Source organism: Colias philodice, chromosome 13, assembly GCF_061535455.1.
Source record: "Colias philodice isolate Cphi_HAF_F1 chromosome 13, ilColPhil1 Martin Lab GWU primary, whole genome shotgun sequence".
In the NCBI taxonomy this organism is placed as follows: domain Eukaryota; kingdom Metazoa; phylum Arthropoda; class Insecta; order Lepidoptera; family Pieridae; genus Colias; species Colias philodice.
The window spans coordinates 1439610-1460089 of record NC_143098.1 but is presented as its reverse complement, the minus strand read 5'-3'; the positions used below and the strand labels follow the sequence as shown (position 1 = coordinate 1460089).

The window sequence follows — 20480 nt, the reverse complement described above, 5'->3', positions numbered from 1 at the left end:
AATTTTCTGAACTGACAACTTGTACTACTACATTTCTTGGCCAATTGCAAGCTCTCTGCGAAGTGCGAATTGAAATTCTGAATTCACGCCTGTCGGCCATATTGTTATTTGTAATTCTTGAATCGTTTTGTCGTCGCGTTTAATTATAATTTATTTGCTAAAATCATAATATTTTAAATATTCTAAAAACGTTTTGTGTCAATAAGTGTACCGTGCGTCTTATTTTATTAATTTAAGTTTGAAAGACTTCGTGTAGTTCTTAGAATGGGTAGAAAGAAGAAGAAGGCGTCTAAACCTTGGTGCTGGTATCCTTTTACAAATTGCAATTAAACCAAATTTCGAAACATGGCCTTCGGAATTTTTCGTTCTATGTTTACATATATGATTCAGTTATTTCCTTAGCAAATTATACAGGTATTGCAACAGGGAATTTGACGATGAAAAAATCCTAATTCAACATCAAAAAGCGAAACATTTTAAATGCCACATATGCCACAAAAAACTGTATACGGGACCAGGGCTGTCGATTCACTGCATGCAGGTACGATGCTCGTCCTATATCTTGGCAGTCGCCCCAACCGCCTACGCAATCGCAAAGTATTTTTTTAACTGGTACACTTATAGGTTAAGATATTTTGGCACATCATATGCGCCAAATTGCGGATCTATAATAGTTATTTATAAATATCGCGCCTTATAGTCTAATTTTCAGTCGTTTTTGTCTCGTGATGCATTCGTTTTATACATTTCAGGTCCACAAAGAAGCGATAGACAAAGTTCCAAATTCATTACCAAATAGGTCGAATATAGAAATTGAAATCTATGGTATGGAAGGTATACCCCCTGAAGATATAAAGGAGCATGAAAGGCAGAAAACAGGTATAAACATTGAATTATATCCGGCTTAGGCTGATTAGAACATGAATCATGATGTATGTACTACTTATTTTTATATTAACATGCTTGGGACACGGTAGCCTTAGATGTAATTGATGTGTAGTCATAGTGTTCCAGTGAAGGTAGGTGTGCACACATTTTAAGACTTAATTTAATCTAATATAATGCTCTAGGTGGTGGCAAGGTGTCAGACAGTGATGATGATGAACCAGCTGCAAAGAAAAAGGCAACATCAGCATTGGTAAGGGTTTCTCTAACTACTTTTTTTATTATAAATTACGATTACCTTTTAGTGACGACTTTATTTTATTGTGCAAGTTACAAATTCATTTATTACTCATTGTTTTCATTTCAATTATGTTTGTTTTGGCTATACTCGCAACAGTTTCCTATTTACTAAATACTCATGCTCCAACAATTTAAATATTATTCATACATAAAGCTCATATCGAATAATCTTACTTACTTACTAGAGTGGCGCAGGGACCCAAAGTGAGTCTTGGCCTCTGACAATAAGAGCCTCTTGACTATCCTGCGCCATCTCTTGCCAGTTTTCTAATAATCTACACTATACAATTACATTTTTTTATAAAAATAGCAAATAATTCAACTAGATTTTAAGATTTTATACTTAAAATGTTTATTATAGCTGGGCCCTGGACCTTCGAATGTGACGCAGGGGATCTTACCGACCCCCATGGGTCCCGTACCTCCAGGAATGTACCCTGGCCATATGGCCATGAACCATATGATGCCACATTTTATGCAAGCACCTAGGTATGTATTGTTTTCAATTCAATCTGTTACTAATATAAATAAAAAACAGTTTATTTGCACACACAAAAGAAAAAAAAATACCAACAATAATTCTATATTGCCCACCAAAAGGTAAAAAAGCAAATATAATTTTATTTTTACACATTTTTTTGTTATATTGTAACTTTTCTTATACCACAGCCTTTGATTGTAAAAGTACTACAGTTTAGATCCCAAATAATAAAATCAGAAGCATTCCTATACAACATTATTATTGATAAATAATATAAATATAAATTGTTATTTCTACAAACATGGCATATTATTAGAAGTAACATGTCCTTGTGAAAACAAGTATTATTGTGTTCTAGATGTGGAATAAGTAATTGCTTTTAGTCATTGGTAATAAAAAATATAGATAACAAGTACCTAAATTTATTTTTTATTTTCGTTTATTGTCAAACTTTGGATAATATTTTTGTACATATATATAACAGAATATCCAAAACAGGGATTTTTTTTAATATCAACAAAGTTCTAATGTCTGACAGGAAAACAACCATTTCCATTGTAATAAGTGCTTTGATAAATTTAGAATTATTTTAAACTAGCTGTGCCCCACGGTTTCACCCGCATTGCTCCGCTCCTGTTGGTCTTAGCGTGATGATATATAGCCTAAAGCCTTCCTCAATAAATGGGCTATCTAACACCGAAAGAATTTTTCAAATCGGACCAGTAGTTCCTGAGATTAGCTCGTTCAAACAAACGAACTCTCCAGCTTTATAATATTAGTATAGATTTAGTATAATTATTGTATACTTACTAATGTAGTTATATAAATGTAACTTATAGAATGATGATGCCCGGTATGAGGCCACTCTTCCCTGCCGTTAGTGTTCCTGTATCGACACCTAGTAAACCTACCTTCCCTGCGTACAGGTATGTCCTAGAATCTAGATAATATTAAGTTTTCAGTGTAACAGATTTGTAATGGAGAATGAAATGGAGTTTCTTGCCGATTCTTCTCCGTAGATACTGCTTTCCGAATCGGTGGTAAATGTTAAAAATATGTACCTAATGATGTATCTAAAGTGCTTCTAGAAGAAGTCTAATTGAATAAATAATGGTTAGGGAGCCAGGTGCAAATTTGGTTAACTATTTCCTCTCAAGAGATAATTCGTCAGACGCATGAGAGTATAGTATTATAAAGCCTCGTGAACGTCAGCTGCCGCTCGGTTGGGGGGGTGAGCGGTTGTAGCCTCCCACGCACATAGGAAAAAAAATACATTCATTCATTCATTTCCTCCCAGCTAAAAATTTGTCAAATTGTAGCTAACCCAATATCTCAACGAAAAAAAATAGTCAGCTGGTTACAACATGGTGTATTATACGTCAGCTGGTGTCTCGAACATGAAAGTTAAATTTAAAGAAAAATTTATTTTCCGTTATTTCCTCTCAAACAAAAATTTACCTGATGATAGCTTATATGTAACTGTGGATAAATATATATGTCAGCTGGCTGTATCTTGGTGGAAAAACCGTCAGCTGATACGGGAGGCTACAACCGCTCTTCCCCCCAACCGAGCTCCAGCTGACGTTCACGAGGCTTCATAATACTATACTTTGATGCATTTTACTAATTACCGCTTGAGAGGAACTTGGTCATAAAATCTGCTGCTGGCTCCCGGACCATAAATGTTTGAGTGTGTTGATGTGTCCATCCCCTTTATGTTACCAATTCTTGTAAATATTCATCGATTTTTGAACTTTCATATTAATATACATAGCCTAATAGACAGTTGTAATAATATGTAGGATTGGCAATTTCTAATTACACTTTATAAAAAACAGTTTTTAATTTATCTCTGCTAAAAATAAAGATAGCTTGAAAAATTTATTATCATAATTTGAATGAAACCATGTAATTTGTTTTGGGTCGAAATTTGTTACAAAATATAGGAAAATACAAGAAATATATTTATATACGAAAATACAGGAAATATATTTATAAAAATTCTAGTTCTAAACAGGTAGTTTTTTTTATCTAGGTAGTTTTTTTTTTCGTATAAAATCTGTTGCATTCTATTAAATAATTTACAACTATGTGTTTATTATATATGATGATAGAAAAGTAACACCAATTTTCTTAAAAATTGTGTATTTAATTCAAATTTGTATTTGAAAAATGTTTATCAATGGTCATTTGCTTTTGAAAATTGCAGTCTTAAGTCACAGTCAAAGGAAACTTCCTGTTACAAATCAAGCAATTTGCTTGTTATGATCATAATAATACTAATAAGACGGCTATTGTGTTGTTTCGCTATAAAACATAATTACATGATTTGATGCTTTTTATCACATGTGGATCTCATAATTATGATGCATTGTAGAACTGTTTAAAACGCTATTTCTTATATTCATATGAATAAAGAAATAAAGGATTATTCTGTTTAATAAAAGAAGTTTTATATTTTCTCTCAAAAGTAATCTAATTAGCTATGTAAAAGTCTTGTTAAAATGATATTTTTACTGTAAAAAATTGCAATGCATTGAATGAGGTTGATTAGTGTAACACTATTACTAATTGCTCAAGCGTGTCGAAACCATAATAATGTGTAAATGTCTATTGGCTTTCGGTTATTTGCAATATAAATAATATTATGTTAGTCTTTCACTTAGTATGCGATTTTTAAGCTATTGCATAGCTTCTATCGCTGGCCTTGAGCGCGGGGACCGAATCGAGAAATTCCGTAACGAAAAAACCTCGCGCTCCCCACTCCGACGGGCGCGGAGGTGTGGCTTGAAGGCATAGCGTGCAATAGCTTTACCGCGGCAGTCCTCGAGTGCCACACGTCTTTTTATTTTCAATTTTGAATGGCTCCATATATTGGCTTCGGATAAATATTAAAAATACATTATTATTTAAGTTACTAGTCATGTTTCTGTGCATAAATTTAAAACAAAATAGATTTAGATTTAAGAAAACAATAGACCATTCTATAAAAATACATTTAATTCTTCAAACACACAAAACCAAGAAAACATCCATTCTCTAACTATATTTTATTCATTTTATTCATATTTATTTATTCATTATAATCAAATAAATAAATAAATAAATTCCAGTAACGCAACAATAAGCGCACCACCCACAACCTCAACAAGCAACAGCGACCCCAAAGAGAACGGGGACGTGAAGCCCCCAGCGGCCAACACCTGTCCCCTGGTCACCGCCACGGGGGCGGGCTCCAAGATCATCCACCCCCCGGAGGACGTGTCCCTCGAAGAGATTAGAGCGAGGAACGTCAAGTACAGGCCGAGACCGAAGCCCGATAGCACGCCCGTGTCAGCCCCGGCCATGATCACACCGAGCACCAGTCAAGCTGAGGTAGTTATTTGTTTTTAATCCATCAGGCCCCGGAATCACAGACACAATAGAAAATCTATTGTGTCATGGCCCGATCGGGCCGTTCGGGGCTCAATGGGTTAATACAAGTTGAGGTATATTTTAATTGATTTTAAACGTGATTTATTCATTGTATTATTGCAGTTGCCCTGTGTATGTCCATCATAATCGCTTAGTGTGCGTAACGTCGAGATAAAAATATAATGAATAAATCGCGTTTAAATTTCGTTAAAATTGTTAATTTCTAAATGTTTAATACTCAATATTTCGATATTTTGTTTCTATTTTACAAAAAAGCTTCTGAACAGATTTTGATGATGCAGCAAATATTTACCTTGTTTATTAAATTTATCTGCAAGTGAAACTATGTGTATGATACAGATATTTTAGTATAGTCTTTATTCGTTGAAATATAATATCTTGAGTTTTAAAGTAACAGAGTAGGAATATACAATGAAATATTCTTCTTTTACATCTATTCTCCTACGGCCTTACTAATAAAAAGTTAAACAATGGATAAATTTCTACCATTTTCTACCATAGCTGTGTCCTGCTCTTGCTCACATGAAACGTCAATCATAAAAACAAGACAGGTTATTGCAATAACTAATCTATTGCACAGCGAATGGGTAACATTTTATTAGTAAGACCGTTAATCAATAAATCCCCTACATCTCATAAAACAAAATTGTCTACCGCATTTGTCTGTCTGTCTTCCATCATTTCAAAAATGACTGCACCGATTTTCAATAGGTTTTTGAATAGTATAATGACAAAGATTAGTTAAATTTTATACAACTGTGGGCAAAAAGCTAGTTAGTGTAACATTTTTGTTAGACTTCAACTAACTAGTTCCCAATATACTTGCTATTGTATCGCTGGCATTATGCCTATCCAAGCGAGTACCAACTAGTCCTACTGGTTAGTAGTGGAGTCGAGTGTAATGCCTCTTCTACACTACTCGCGAAGTTCCTCGGCGAAGTACTCGGCCGAAGTCCGCGGTGATACACTACACACTCGTTCAACTTCGAAAGGGTAACTTCGTGCACTTTGACTCGGCTGCAAAAACCGACAAACGGAAGTCGGTCGAGGCGAAGTAAAGTTGGATGAAGTGAGCCGAACTGCCTCTCTGCATTATTCTATTCGTCTAACCTCGTTAACTTCGCGAGTAGTGTAGAGGAGACATAAGATATCAGCCCCCCTAGACAAGTGGTTTTCTATTAGCGTAAAGTTTAATAGAATAGATTATGAATGTATGAGTTTGACGTAATCAATCGTCGCCATCGTCGTAATCAAACGTCAATCTCATACATTCATAATCAATTCTATGAAACTTTACGCTAATAGAAAGCCACTTGTCTAGCCCCACAGCCCGCACAGCGGCCCTAAAGCCTTGTATCCACTTGAGCATGCTCAGGCGAATGAGCGGCTCATTTGGCCGAGCCGCTCATTCGCCTGAGCATGCTCAAGTGGAAACAAGGCTTACGTCCCTCGCACTGCAGGTGCAGCACACCCTGCAGGTGGCGGCGCACATGTCGGCGGCGGTCGCGGCGGCCCGCCAGCAGGCCCTGCGCCGGCCCGTGCTGCCCGCCGGCATGGGCAGCATGGGCGGCATGGGCGGCATGCCCAGCATGGGCAGCATGCCGGGCATGGGCGGCATGGTGCTCGGGCAGGTGCGCGTGCCCGTGCCCGTGTCGATGCCGCTGCCCGTGCTGCCCGTGATGCCGCAGTTCAACCTCGTGCGCCCGCTGCAGCCCGGTCAGTATTACTACATGCACCATAGCTAGGCGATACCGAATATATAACGAGCAACGTGTAGGACGGATACGGTTGTAGTGTTGATGACTTCTGTTTTTGAGAATTGCGTTTTGTAAACGAGCTACATCGTTAAGTGACAGTGTTTTAAGTAATTTTTGTAGACTTGTTTAATGATGTTAAATGATCAGTGCGTTTTTTGACGATATAATTTGAAGAATCGGTTTGTAACTGCAGTAAATTATGTTAATAGGCAGTACGAACAGCTCGTTATTTATTTTCGATATTGCATTTTTTTTTTATTTTATAATAATGAGTTAATAATACATACGGAGTTCACAAATCCGTAGCACATGTATCGATGTACATGTTACCTTTAGATTAAGTCTTTGATATGTTTAGCCTCTAACGATAAGTGACCTCTATTATTCTACTCTTTTAAGCACTTTCTATATTTGTATTGTAATTTCTGTCATAGAGAGTTTCCTTTACCTACTTAACGTAGCAGAATATGTTAGGGATAACGCTGACTACGAGAGTTTGAACCGAACGAGTCCACGATTTGTGAACTCTACACGACACACCGTTAAAATTTGTTTTTAAACTGTCAATTGTAATTATTTTTAGTGACTATTTACTCACGATGAAGGCATACTTTTGAAACGGACCTAAGGGCCTAATGTTTGCATTTTTGTCAAGGTAACTGAAAGCATTTCGTAGGTTTAGGTGATTAGTTGTATAGTTATTGTTGCACAATTAATTAAGTACATTTATTGCTGTTATATTAATATCCGTCTTTGGTGATGACTTGTAAAGATCCCGACACATTCCTTATTGTTAAAGACATTATTTTTATATTCATTTTTTTTCATATATTGTAACGCAAAGGTTTACCTCCGAGTACACTTAGTGGGTGTTATGTACCGAATACTCTCGAAGCTCAAACACGCATAATGTACCTAAGTTAACATATCGGCGTGGAAAATGGATTTGTTCAATAAAGTCATGTATTTTCGTGCACCTGTCTTTCTATTTTCCACGACACCTAAGCGTAAGGCAGTGGCCGGTGCGGCCAAGTGCCGAGTGCCAAGTGCCGCCAAGTGCCACGTGCCAAGTGCCGCCAAGTGCCACGTGTCTAGTGCCACGGGCCAAGTGCCGCGGCTCAGGCTAACACCCACTAACACGAGACGACATTGCCATATACACGAGACCTGACCTTTATCTGTGATTTCGATGCCACAACCGTCCGAGCGTCGGATCGAATCGGTAATTTTATTCACATTAATGGATTTGCTTACTGTAGTAGCTCTATCTTATTACTGTCTCGAATTTTTCTCGTAGTGTCATATGATATGTGAATATTTGTCGGTTGACGGGTGGGTACACTAATATTATTTTACGTAAAGTAGTTTTGTCGCTTTAAAATGTGCATGAACCGAAGACTTCGGAATAGTCGTTTGGCTGAGAGAATTTTTTGAGAGTACGACCGTCACGGATCGCACCGGTACATGCATGTACGGGGCGAGTCTTCGCGCCGACTTACTTTTTTTGGAAAGTGTGATTTTTCATGTGAATTATTTATCCTACCTACCTGTGTTCCTTCGCTTATACTGCACCTTATCGGTCGCCACACCCGCGTGCGTACATGTGCGGCCCTTCGGCCTGCCCTCACAGCACCGTAGTCGCTTCACGCGTAGGGATCGCTCCATCTGACCGTGCCTTTAGCCCATCTAAATTGTATCATTCCGAGGGCACGTCGATACCGACCGGTCGAAGGCCGGCACAGGCATGTACACACCGCGGGTGTCGGTCCGGCGAAGTCCGGGCGACAGGCGATTGTGAACAGTCACAACGGCTCCGCCGTGTGTTGGACCGCTGGTCCCCTGTTGACTCGGTGTGGGCTAGGGAGAGGAGGGATAACCTACACATTATTTATTGTATTGATGCGCGGTGTTCACTTCGCCCCGCGCCGCTCTCGGTCCACAGCGAACTGACTCTAGTAACTTTGCTTGTTCATTCTTGGTAAAAAAGTAATTCAGGGGGGTGACTTTAATAACAATAATTACGTGGCCCAATACGTCGCAAATTTTCAGGATCAGCTTTAGCGAAAGCTGTTTCGTACGACCGGAAGTCGAATTGGCCAAGGTAAGGCAGGGAAATTAGACGTGCATTAGCTCGCCTCAGAAACGTATTGGACTTTGTGGGGTCAGGTTATAGAATCAGTTCGGTGTGTGCCGCGCGGGGCTCGTGGGTCGCCGCTAAAGTGCCGTTGCGCTGTGCAGGGATGCTGCTCCCGGGCGGGATGATGCAGATGGGCGCCATGTTCCCGGGCGGCGTGCCCGGCCTGCACATGATGCAGCCGCGCTATCGGTAGCTGAGGAGTTAGGCTAAGCGTCCCCGTCTCGCCCGCCGCCCAGGTAGGCCTCCGCCCCAAGAAGCTCATATCTAATACACTGGAGATTTCAGTATGAACATTAACTTGTAACAAGAAAATATGACGTTGAATGACGCCTGTATGTTTTTTATCCCTTTACACCAACTTGCCAAGTTAGGTGTGAAAGGGAAAAAACATACAGGCGTCATTCAACGTCATATTTTCTTGTTACAAGTTAATGTTCATACTGAAATCTCCAGTGTATTAGATATAAGCTTCTTGCTCCGCCCCCACGGGACACTTTCGGTTCGCGCACCCTGACTGACGGTATGGTGACTGGTCGTGTTGGAAAGTCGAGTTTTGACGCTTTATACTGATGAATAATGTAATGATAAGACTTTTATACTTGATTGAGCCGCGCTGCTGTAGTTTAATTTGTAATAGATAATGTGAATTTGAATAATATATAAACGAGGGTGGAACGGAAAGAGTCCCGACGGTGAGTGGCGGACGGAACTCCGCCAGCGATTCGGTCGGTGAGGTTAAGCGGGGCAAGGTAAGGCCGGCGCAGGATGGGTACCCACTGGCAAGAGTAAGTGCGGCGCGCGGGACAGGTGACGAGAGTCGCCCGCGAAGAAAGCGCCGACATTGAAACAGTCTGTGGCGGCATCTTGTGTGATCCAAATACAAAGATTTTGAAGATAGACAACCTTATTATTGTCCCTAGTAATTGTTGCCAGTAAATAACAGTCGACTAAAACACTAACATTGTTAAAGTTGTAAACCAAATTAAATTGTACTCATTTAAATGTCCGTAAACCTAAGCCGAAGTGATTCTTTTTATTTGGAACGCACATGAAAACCGTGGACTACACCGGGCACAGTTTGAGATGTTTGTATGTTTGTCATGTAATATAAATAATTGTATGATCTCTGGCGGGTGGGGTGTGAGTCTCGGGTTTGCGTGCCTTTCACCCGGTGATATTATATATTACAATGTCAACTGTTTCGTATGTCTGTGCGTTGTGTTACGGGTTGGGCCGGCAGTTCCCTGTGCGGTGACGCTACACTAATCGAACATTGTTAGATTTTTTATATAATGAGGGTACTTGTTGATCTCGGGGTTTAACAATGGTTTCCATCACAAATGAACATTGTTTTAGTGTATATAACGCTTTGGAAAAATAGTTTTCATAATGAGGGTAGTAGTGTTTTTCGTGGTGTGTGCGTTAGTGCAGCGACACGACACAGGCGACTCGCAAAATGTCACAACTGTAGTTGTTGGATTGGCGGCCCCCTGTCCCCTAGCTATAATTATTATTATTATATTAATTAATAAAGTAACCTCCCGCGCCATGCTGACGGGCGTCGTAGTTAAAATTTAATTTACGGATAAGAAGTGTGTAAGAGTAACGAAAATGTTATTAATTAATGTTATATATATTTGCCTTAACGAACTTTTTTTTCTTATGAGTTTCCACAAGTTGTGACGTTTGCTCTACTCTTGTAGAATTTTGACCGTTTTACTCAATAAAATGCTCTCATGGAATTTGTGTTTTATTTTATCAAATAACTAGGTTATAAGAACTACAGAGAATTACATTTAAACTTTATATACAATTGTATACCGGGTATAACCTAATCAATATGGTAAAAAATAGCTAACTGTGGTGTATATTTAGCAATGCTATACTAGTTCGGTGTAATATCAAATAGTGGCTGATGTATTTGCGTCATGATATTGTAGTATTCATTTTATATTATTTTAATGCTAACCTAGATAAAAATTTAGACAACAGCCGCAGTGTAGATGCGAAAAGTAAGTATGTATGTATAAGAAATTCAGCGTGCAGGTCCATACTGTATAACTGACTGAATTTTGTATCAATTTAAAAAAATAAATTTACATGAACATCAGTGTTCAACCGGTTCATTATAACTAAACGACCAGGCGAATGAGGATTGTTCTTCTTAAATTATTAATCAGCAAGCAAATAATTTCTATAAATACGAAGATACCGCAACAAACATGTATAAAATGATGTTATAATTTATAATGTGCTTCAAAAGTTGCTGAGATGGTTTTGTTATTTTTCGGAACATTGTAGGTTTTAACTAATTATAATGTATGCAATATCTATTCTATAACAAAAATGTAACATCGTATTCTACATTAAAGGGTACTTAGAAGGGTCCATCTGTCTGCCTATTGTGCATCTTATCTACATATAATAATAACTCCAAAACGACTGAACAGATTCATGAAATTAAATATCATAATAAGTTTGAATATTGCAAACTGCGTGATAGGAGTGAACACTTCTAATATCGATCTAAAATGTATTTTAAAGGAACTTTTCTATAAATAATATACATAATAAAAATGAACAGGTAATACTGAATAGTATCTAATGAATTCCTACATTTAATCACGGCCACTGGCCATTAACTGAATTTATTATAGCTCATACTGCGTGAATGCGCTTAATTTTCCCCCATTTTCATAGTCCTATAAGGGCGGGAATGAAGAAAAGTGCGCGAAGCTGGGCAGAGATCAGGAGCTGCTACAGCATTTCGTGTTCTCCGATGCAGCACCACTATCCTGTCTTCTCTTTTGCACGCCTCATAAGCGAAGCGTTGAGGTGGGTACTACTGTCACTTCGCGCAAAACATCTGATTTTTCAAACTTAAAATGTCTTTATGTATCATACATTGCACTTGTAAGATAATACATACACACACATATTAAGAAAAAACACTATTTTTAACGTTCATGATATTTTTGATGTCATTTTTGTTATTTAAACTAGTTAAAAAACAGTTTAAAAAAGTTCTGTCTTGGACGTCCGTGTGTCTGTATGTGCGGATCCTTTTTCTTGTTAACACGATAGCGACCGAAATACTTTACTAATCGAGTCTTTTTTTTTCTCTTACGCTTGAGTATGCTCAGGAATAGAACCCTTTCATTTTTCAGGGTCTGATTCGATGTGGTTTAATTGTTATTAAATAAACAAAAATAATAATTAATAAATATTTATTAAAAAAAAATTATGAGGCGTGCACTTTTGGATTTTCCAAATTATTTTTTAATATTTCACACACATTTTATACACAATCAATTTTAAAAAGACATTTCAATGGCTCTTTATTCACTTCGAAGGGCCTGCATACTTCGCCTTCCATATAAAATGCTCAATTTGCTATAATAATCGGGGTACTAATAATGTAAAGTTGAAGTTTGTTCGCACAAAAATCTCAAAGATAACTGGACAGATTAAAAAAAAAAAACCTTTAACAGTTGGATATGATGGTAATCCCTGAGTCGTATTGGCTTTATAATTAAAATATGCTCTCCAGTAAAATAAGTTGCGTGTAGACTGCGTGAGCGTTTTCTCTGCTGACCCCTTATGTAAAATCTTGCTGGCCAAGTAATTATTCTGCCGAGTGACAGTTTATTTTGCAGATGGTACACGATAATAAAACTCCCAGTTTGTGTTTAAATTGCTGACCATTGTCATGATTATTTACAGAACACGAATTGCAGCCTGATTTTAATTATTGCTAACAAAATCTTTATATGCAGACAAAATGATTTATTAGCGGTTATTTCTTGCAAACCATATTTTAAATGGCATACGCAGTAATTACTTCTCCTTTCTATGTACCAACCACGGGCGAAGTCGGGTCAGACCGCAAGAATACATTGTAGGTACCTAGCAGAAATCAAAAACATATTTGTGATACGAAAAAAACAGCTATATTATTTACTTGTTTTTTGCATACCTACTTACACATAAGAATCAGGGGTTTACTCCTGTTAGTATCGAGATCGATTCGATTGAACTGTATTGGTAACTACTTGAAAACAAACAACGCAATTTTTCAAAATTTCGGTGGTAAATTAATGCTCCATTGGTATAAAATCAGAGATAATATTATAGTTTCATAGTATGTTATAGCACAATGTTGAAATGCCTTTTCCGGGTGTTCAAAAATAAAAATAAAATTCATAACATGGTTCTAAGTAGCCTACGCTCTAAAAACTATATATACTTAGATATTCAAGTTTCAAATGTGTTTGTTCAGAGATCTTTGTTATCAATATTCAATCATCACTATTATGATTTTATGAAGCTTCTTGGATTTATGTATGAAAATTTGAAATAAACAAGTTTCTTGAAATTTCTTTGTAGACTGCTTGCCGACCCGGTGAAAAGCTGCGTGTGTAAACATACATACCTACGTAACCAAAAGTATTTGTTATAATATGTATAAACGATTCATATTATGGCCATTTTACAACTCTCCAAACAATAATTTAAAATAGATTAATTCGAATTATGAATTGTAAAGAATTAATATGTATTAGGCATTAGTTCTGTACAAATGGCCGATTCTTGATTTTTTTTAGATACCTACATAATAAATAGTACCCATTAGTCCGCATTGGGAATCGAAACTAGGCTAACCTTGGCTAAGTGACAGTCCTCAAGTTAGCATATTATACTGTAATTACATTTCATTATTTTCAGATGCTATGTTATGACTTATGATACCTATTATCTATACTGGTTTATTTAAATAAAGATTTAAAAAACTTGCTGCTGGTAGGTAACTGATCAAATACATCTGTTCTATTCTAAAAATAACGTAATCTGTAATAATCAATATGGTTTTCAACCACGTAAAAGCACCACTTCTCTGCTATCAGATTTTTCGGACACCGTGAACATACACCTGGATAACAAAAAACATGTTTTAGCTCTATTCATAGACTTTTCTAGGGCTTTTGACACCTTAAATCATAAGTGTCTTATAGCAAAGTTAGAGTCCTCTGGGATCAGGGGTCCAATGTTAAAATGATGCGAAAATTACGTCAATGATCGATCTTTCTACGTAAAAATCGACGATTCTGTGAGTCGTGTGCTACCTGTTACTGAAGGAACAGCCCAAGGGTCGGTGATCGGTCCCCTCCACTTTATCACTTACGTAAATGACATGAATAACGTTCTTAAGCACTGTACTTCCTACCAATATGCGGATGATACTTGTTTGCTAGTTGCAAATCATAATGTTGAAAATGCTCTTGTTAATCTACAACAGGATTTTGACCGTATAAATAAATGGTGCCACGATAATGGACTTGTTCTTAATGCAGATAAAACCAAACTAGTACATATTCACTCTCCGTATAATAAAACATTTTTCGATGCGAACAATGTGATAATAGCTCATAATCATTATTGTTTGCATCAACATAATGTGCGCAATTGTAACTGTCCAAAAATCGAAACTGTAAGTAGTCATACGTATCTGGGACTTATAATTGACAGAAAGTTTAACTGGCAGCCACATATCAACTCTGTTTGTGATCGACTCCGAGCTATTCTAGCTAATATAAAAATTATTAAAAATAAAATGCCTTTTAAAATTTTGCTAATGCTATATAACGCCCTAGTTAATAATGTTATAAGCTACGGTATAAGTAGCTACGCACGAACCTTTAAAAGCTATTTGAAGAACATTGAATCACTACAACTAAGAATATTAAAACAAATAGTAACGTAACGGCACCAGTCTTGTACAGATTAAGGAAAAAATTGAAGTTTTTTACAAATTTCTCGTAGGTTTTTTAACTTTATTGGATATTGTTTAGTTATACCTTTAGTTCAATGTTAGTTTAACGTAACCAATGTTAGAAAAAAGATTACAATGCATAAATAATGAAGTTATTTATAAATTAAAAAACCACTTTTTTGCACCAGTGATGGACACCCAGTTTTGGACAACATCCAGTTATGAACACCCATTTATGGACTGTACCTAATGTCGTTTCTCCACTTATTTACACTTGGAGAAGACTTATAGTTATCAATAGAATCTTGAAAATGATGATTGGAATACAATAAATCGGAGATGTATTTATAAAAAATAGTACTTATTAATTATTTTGCATACTTAAAATATTTAAAACCATTCCATTTTCTATGCAAAAATTGGACAAATGCATCGTTAAATACGAGTTACACCAATATGGTTTTTTTTCTCAATAAGTCAGGGATGAAAAATATAACTAAAAAAAGTACTGCCATTCCATCCATTTTGGGACTTCTTCTTCTTCGTCATATCACTCTAGGGGGGTAGATGTTACCCGCTTCACGATGTTCCGCCATATCTCTCTGTTTCCTGGCATTCCGCTACACTCGTGAAGTGAATCGCCAATCTGAATCCGCCAGCAGCCTTAATCTGATCGGTCCATCGATATGGATTCCAAATTGTAGCACGAGACAAAAAGCTTTTTTTAAACTGTTGTCAAGATGGTGTGGATGAAATTTAAGCGTGTGTGCTATATGGTGGTGAAATTTAGCAGCAGACAACGATCCAAACAGTTCATCAGAGAACTCTCTATGATAGATGCGTTACAATACGCATAAGTATGCGACTTTTCTACGCAGTGATAGAGAATGAAGCCGAGAACGAGTCGCACAGCACATAATGACCCATTGTTCTAAAATATATTCTTCATGTTTAGATAGATATTATGTTGTTGGACCCATTAGTGTAATTTTAACAAAAAATATCAATGTCCATTATAGGAACCAAAGCAAATCCAGTCATGGACAATTGTTGTACAATATTGGAACCCTTTGTTTGAAATTGTCGTGATAGGTATATTATTAATCAGAAAGAAAAGACAATACAGAAAAGCTCATGTAATTAATACCTTTAAAAAAAGTTTATTTTCGACATATGTCCATAAATGGATATATCCATAGAATTAAATCCAGTTATGGACACTGATGAATTTTATTTAAACAACATAACCTATCATGATACTAAATCGTGTAATATTTCGTACACTTACCTACTATAAATAAAAGTAATATAAAATTTTGCTGACATTTATACAAAAATTCTTATAACCAAAATTGTGTCCTCACTTCCTTAAGGATTTTCTTAGTAAAAACGGATTTCTTCGAAACGAGTCGCAGCAACTAAACATAACGTTCTGCCATCTTCAAACATTTTGGCCGAATAAGATGAAATGTCGTATTTTGATAGCTTATGAACCAAACTTTTATTTTAAGTATTGCCAAATTATATAACGTTAATTTTGGTCTTAATATTTAAATTTAATATTTATTTTGTCCATTACTGGATGCTTGTCCACCACTGGTGCCGTTACCTTATCTCCTAAGATAAAAAAATTATGTAAAAATAGTAATGAAAATCTCTTTCACCATTGTAAGGTTTTGCCGGTAGAATCTTTGTTCCATTACACAATATTAAAAGAACAATTCTTTAACTTTGACCTGCAGAAAAAACTTGATAACGTAATCACAGTATTACCATTATTTCCTACAGTAGTGCGACGAATGTACTTGTGCAGAGAAACGGAGGGGAACTGGCGGGGGTCGGGCGACGCGGGCCGCGTAAAGCAAACACGCTTAGTTCGCTTTACCTAGCGCGAAAGGATGACGCAGTCGTATTTTTTGTGTAATAATTTTATTATACATAGGTACTTACATATTCTATTATGGCGCGCACACACTGTTCGGTTTACGGATGTAAATCTACATTGAAATCCCAGAAGGAAACAATATTTCAGAAAGATTGTATTAATTGTATCTGTTGAATTAAAATCAAAGCTATGTATATGTTGTCCTCATTATTTTCTAATCAGATTGTACATCCCAATGCGAATGCATTACTTAGTTAAATGTTATAATATACAATTAAGAACATCCAAAAATAAAGTGTCCACGTAAATAATATTTAGCAGTGCAATATCTGTAATTATATATTTATGAACAAATAATTACATCAGATTTAATAATCGCAATTATTTTGAATGTACATATGAATAAAGATTTCATCATAATATTAATAATCACAATTGTTTTATTTCCCATTTGTTGCAACCCTAGCGTATTTTCGTGTGGCAGCGTAAGTACCTACGCTGGCGGCGGCATCGCGCGACATCAAAGGCGATTCCTTACTGTAGGAAATAATGGTAATACTGTGACGTAATCATTACCCGTCAACAAACTAACCAACGATTAATCATTCCAAAAGTAATTAACATTTATGGTAAAAGAACAACTCGTTATTTAGTTCCTCAATTACTAAATAATCTTGATTTGAACCTAAAAAAAAGCATAAATAATAATAATATTAAATCTAAATTAAAATTGCATTTTGTAAACAACCTGTATATTGTATAATGTCGTATAAATAATTGTCTGTAACTTGTCGCGTGCACACGAGCGCGCTGTGCATTTGTCGTGGATAGATTGCTTTGCATGCCGGACAAATCTTTGTGGTTTTTGGCATGTTCAATTATGTAAAACTAGCGGTCCGCCCCGGCTTCGCCCGTGGTACCTACATGTTAAAACTATCCTATCTCTCAAGTTGGATCACACGGTGTGCGAATTTTATTATAATCGGTTAAGTGGTTTAGGAGTCCATTGAGGACAAACACTGTGACACGAGATTTATATATATATTAAGATTATACATATTTTATATAAAAAAAAATATGTGTTTTTTGTATACCTATACCTATTGCTATAGATGGCGACATTTATTCGATCAAATTAGTACATAAATTAAGTAAATAATTGTAACTTATATCAGAATCATTTGATAATCATACCTATCATTTCCAAAAGTAAGTTTAAATAAAAAACATAACGATATAATGATTAACACTAATCTGAAACTCTTATGCTCGTATATCTAAAAAGACCACCCACTATATTATTGACATCATATTATGCACCATATAAAAGCTACGGTATAGAAAACAAAATACAGTTTTGTTCATTTTATTATATTGCATCAGCAGTCCTTAAGCTTACGTCACGTTGTTTAGATATCATTGAAAGGATAGCATTATTGAATGAAATATGGCTTTTACGATAGTGTAATGTAGGTCAAAATTGTGTAGAATAGATTGCGCGCCCGCATGACAGTTAAGATATATTATGACAATGCATAATATCTAAGTTAGAAACACAACTCATAACAATTGATAAAAGGTTTGCTATTATACAAATTATATCATATTTCTGTAGTGTTTACAGTAAACCTAGACCGTATAGACTACTAACTACCTAGTTACCTACGTAGTTTTGTCTTAATTATTTCTAACTTGAATTACATATTATTTTATTACATACTAGCGGTCCGCCCCGGCTTCGCCCGTGGAACATATTTACGTTTTCTCTACATAAGAACCATCCTTGTACTTCAAGGAATATAATAGAAAAGAATTATCGAAATCGGTTCAGCCGTTCACACGTGATGCCGTGACAACGCGAAACGGGTGCAGACCCGCCGCCTTTTTATAGCTCCCGCCGCGAAGCGCGTCGAACGCGGCAACTGATACACGAAAATAATCCTTATGGCATGATTCTGTATTCACGCGCGATGACTTATAGCGTATTTCATGTATAACTTTGGTGTTTCTAAACCGATTTACATGATTCTTTTACTATAACCTGCCCAGGAGTATGAAGAATAATTGTGCCAAATTTGGTTAAAATCCGTCGTGTAGTTTCTGTTTCTATAGCGAATATACAGACAGACAGACAGACAGACAGACAGACAGACAGACAGACAAAAATTTTACTGATTGCATTTTTGGCATCAGTAGCGATCCCTTATCACCCCTTCATAGTTTTTTTTTAAATATATTTCATGTACAGAATTGGCCTCTCTACAGATTTATTATAAGTATAGATGTATTTGTGATTGATAAATAAATAAATAAAAAAAAAAAACTGCTCTGCCTGGATACTTTTTAATATATCTATATTACCTTCATACTTATTGCTCAGCTTCTCGGGATAAAAAAATAGCCTCACAGTCACTCAGAAATAATGTAGCTTACTGCTCAATGCCCGTTCTGGCGTAGAGCGGTCATTTCATTGTACCATATATGCATTTTCTTATTGATGAACAATAAATTCTACCTGACCAGATGCATTTTTTCATTGATTTGCAATAAAAAAATATGAAGATATAAAATTGTAATAACTAAATAGTACTAAGTAGGGGAGAGCGGGGATGAAAGTCACATTTTTAGCTTTTTTTATGTAACTTCCAAAATACGCTGTTTAGGAATGATATTTGTATACCAAAAGATAGTGTAATTATTCTGTTACATAAGAAATAAACGTATTTTTGTGTAATATTATCAGTTGTAGAAATATTTTGTATTTTCACTCTTAAGAAAAATGTGACTTATAACCCCGGGTCAGGGATGGTTGTCACAATGCCTAGGGTAGGCAGTCACATACTAAATAACAGGCAATTTATAAATAGAAAGTCACACTTTGGTCTTATAATTTTACGGAATAGTTTTTAATTAAGAACTCTTAACCAAATGAAACCGTGTCTACGGTCTTTATTTCAGTCTGAATATTAATCAATCACAGTTTTAGCAAACAATCGTGAGTCAATATAGAGTCATCAAGGACAGATGGACTTCCAGCAGGTTTGTTAGGGTGATTTTCCGGTGTTGATTGAAAATTTACGGCTAAAACAAACAACCTCAAAACGCAAATAAAGTCATCTCGCATACAGGGGGCTGGTTGATAGGTGACAACCAGCCCCCGAAAATTTGTGACAACGAGCCCCATAACACGTTTTAGGAAAATAAAATTGAAAATAAATTCCGATCAATGAATATCTAAAAAACTATACTACGATATTATAAAACACATTTCATCATCATCAAATGCACTGAAAGATTATTACTGTATAACAAGAACGTATAATTACGAGTTTCGACACAGCAGCACAAAAATTTACTTTTGCTGCGCGAAAACAATAAACACGTGTGAGGCCCTCACGGCAGATCGGAGCGGTCTGACGCGAAGTTGGGACAGCGTTTTCACTGTATCGCTCTTGCCACGCTGTTCAACAGACTTATTCGATAGTTCAGTTTTGTGTTAAGACCGCTGTGACAACCAACCCGTGAGACAACCAAACCCGGTCTCCCTACGTAGGAATAAAGGTTAAAAAAATAGAAAATATAATTTGTTAAATGTAAAATATACTTAGTTAGTTAAGTATTAGTTATTTGTAAATGCTGTAAAAACTGTAAAGTGATGTAAAAATTTCGGTTAATTATCCACTATGCGAGCTACTGTTTCTACCGGTTAATAATTTCATAAATCGGTCCACTAGTTTCGGAGCCTTTTCAACGCCAATAGATAAACAATAAAATCTTTATTCTTTCCTCTTTGTGTAGAATGTATAGATAAATTACTATGAATTAACTAC

At 36.1% G+C, this 20480-nt stretch overlaps 1 protein-coding gene across 3 annotated transcripts; it reads left to right on the top strand.

Moving 5' to 3' along the window:
* Positions 1-71: 71 nt before the first annotated feature.
* LOC149483187 (BUB3-interacting and GLEBS motif-containing protein ZNF207-like) lies at positions 72-10737 on the top strand. Of its 3 annotated transcripts, none has more exons than XR_016316467.1 (9): positions 72-305; positions 415-541; positions 753-879; positions 1071-1138; positions 1547-1674; positions 2506-2592; positions 4780-5041; positions 6562-8080; positions 9097-10737. XR_016316467.1 is itself a non-coding variant. In XM_089702178.1 (9 exons), exons 1-9 carry the CDS (start codon positions 265-267, stop codon positions 9186-9188), a joined length of 1170 nt encoding a protein of 389 aa, XP_089558304.1. In that variant the 5' UTR covers positions 72-264; the 3' UTR covers positions 9189-10737. The 3 variants fall into 3 exon arrangements, 2 of the variants coding, with proteins under 2 accessions (XP_089558304.1, XP_089558303.1); XM_089702178.1 differs by having other exon boundaries at positions 6580-6817; XM_089702177.1 differs by having other exon boundaries at positions 6562-6817.
* Positions 10738-20480: the final 9743 nt, after the last annotated feature.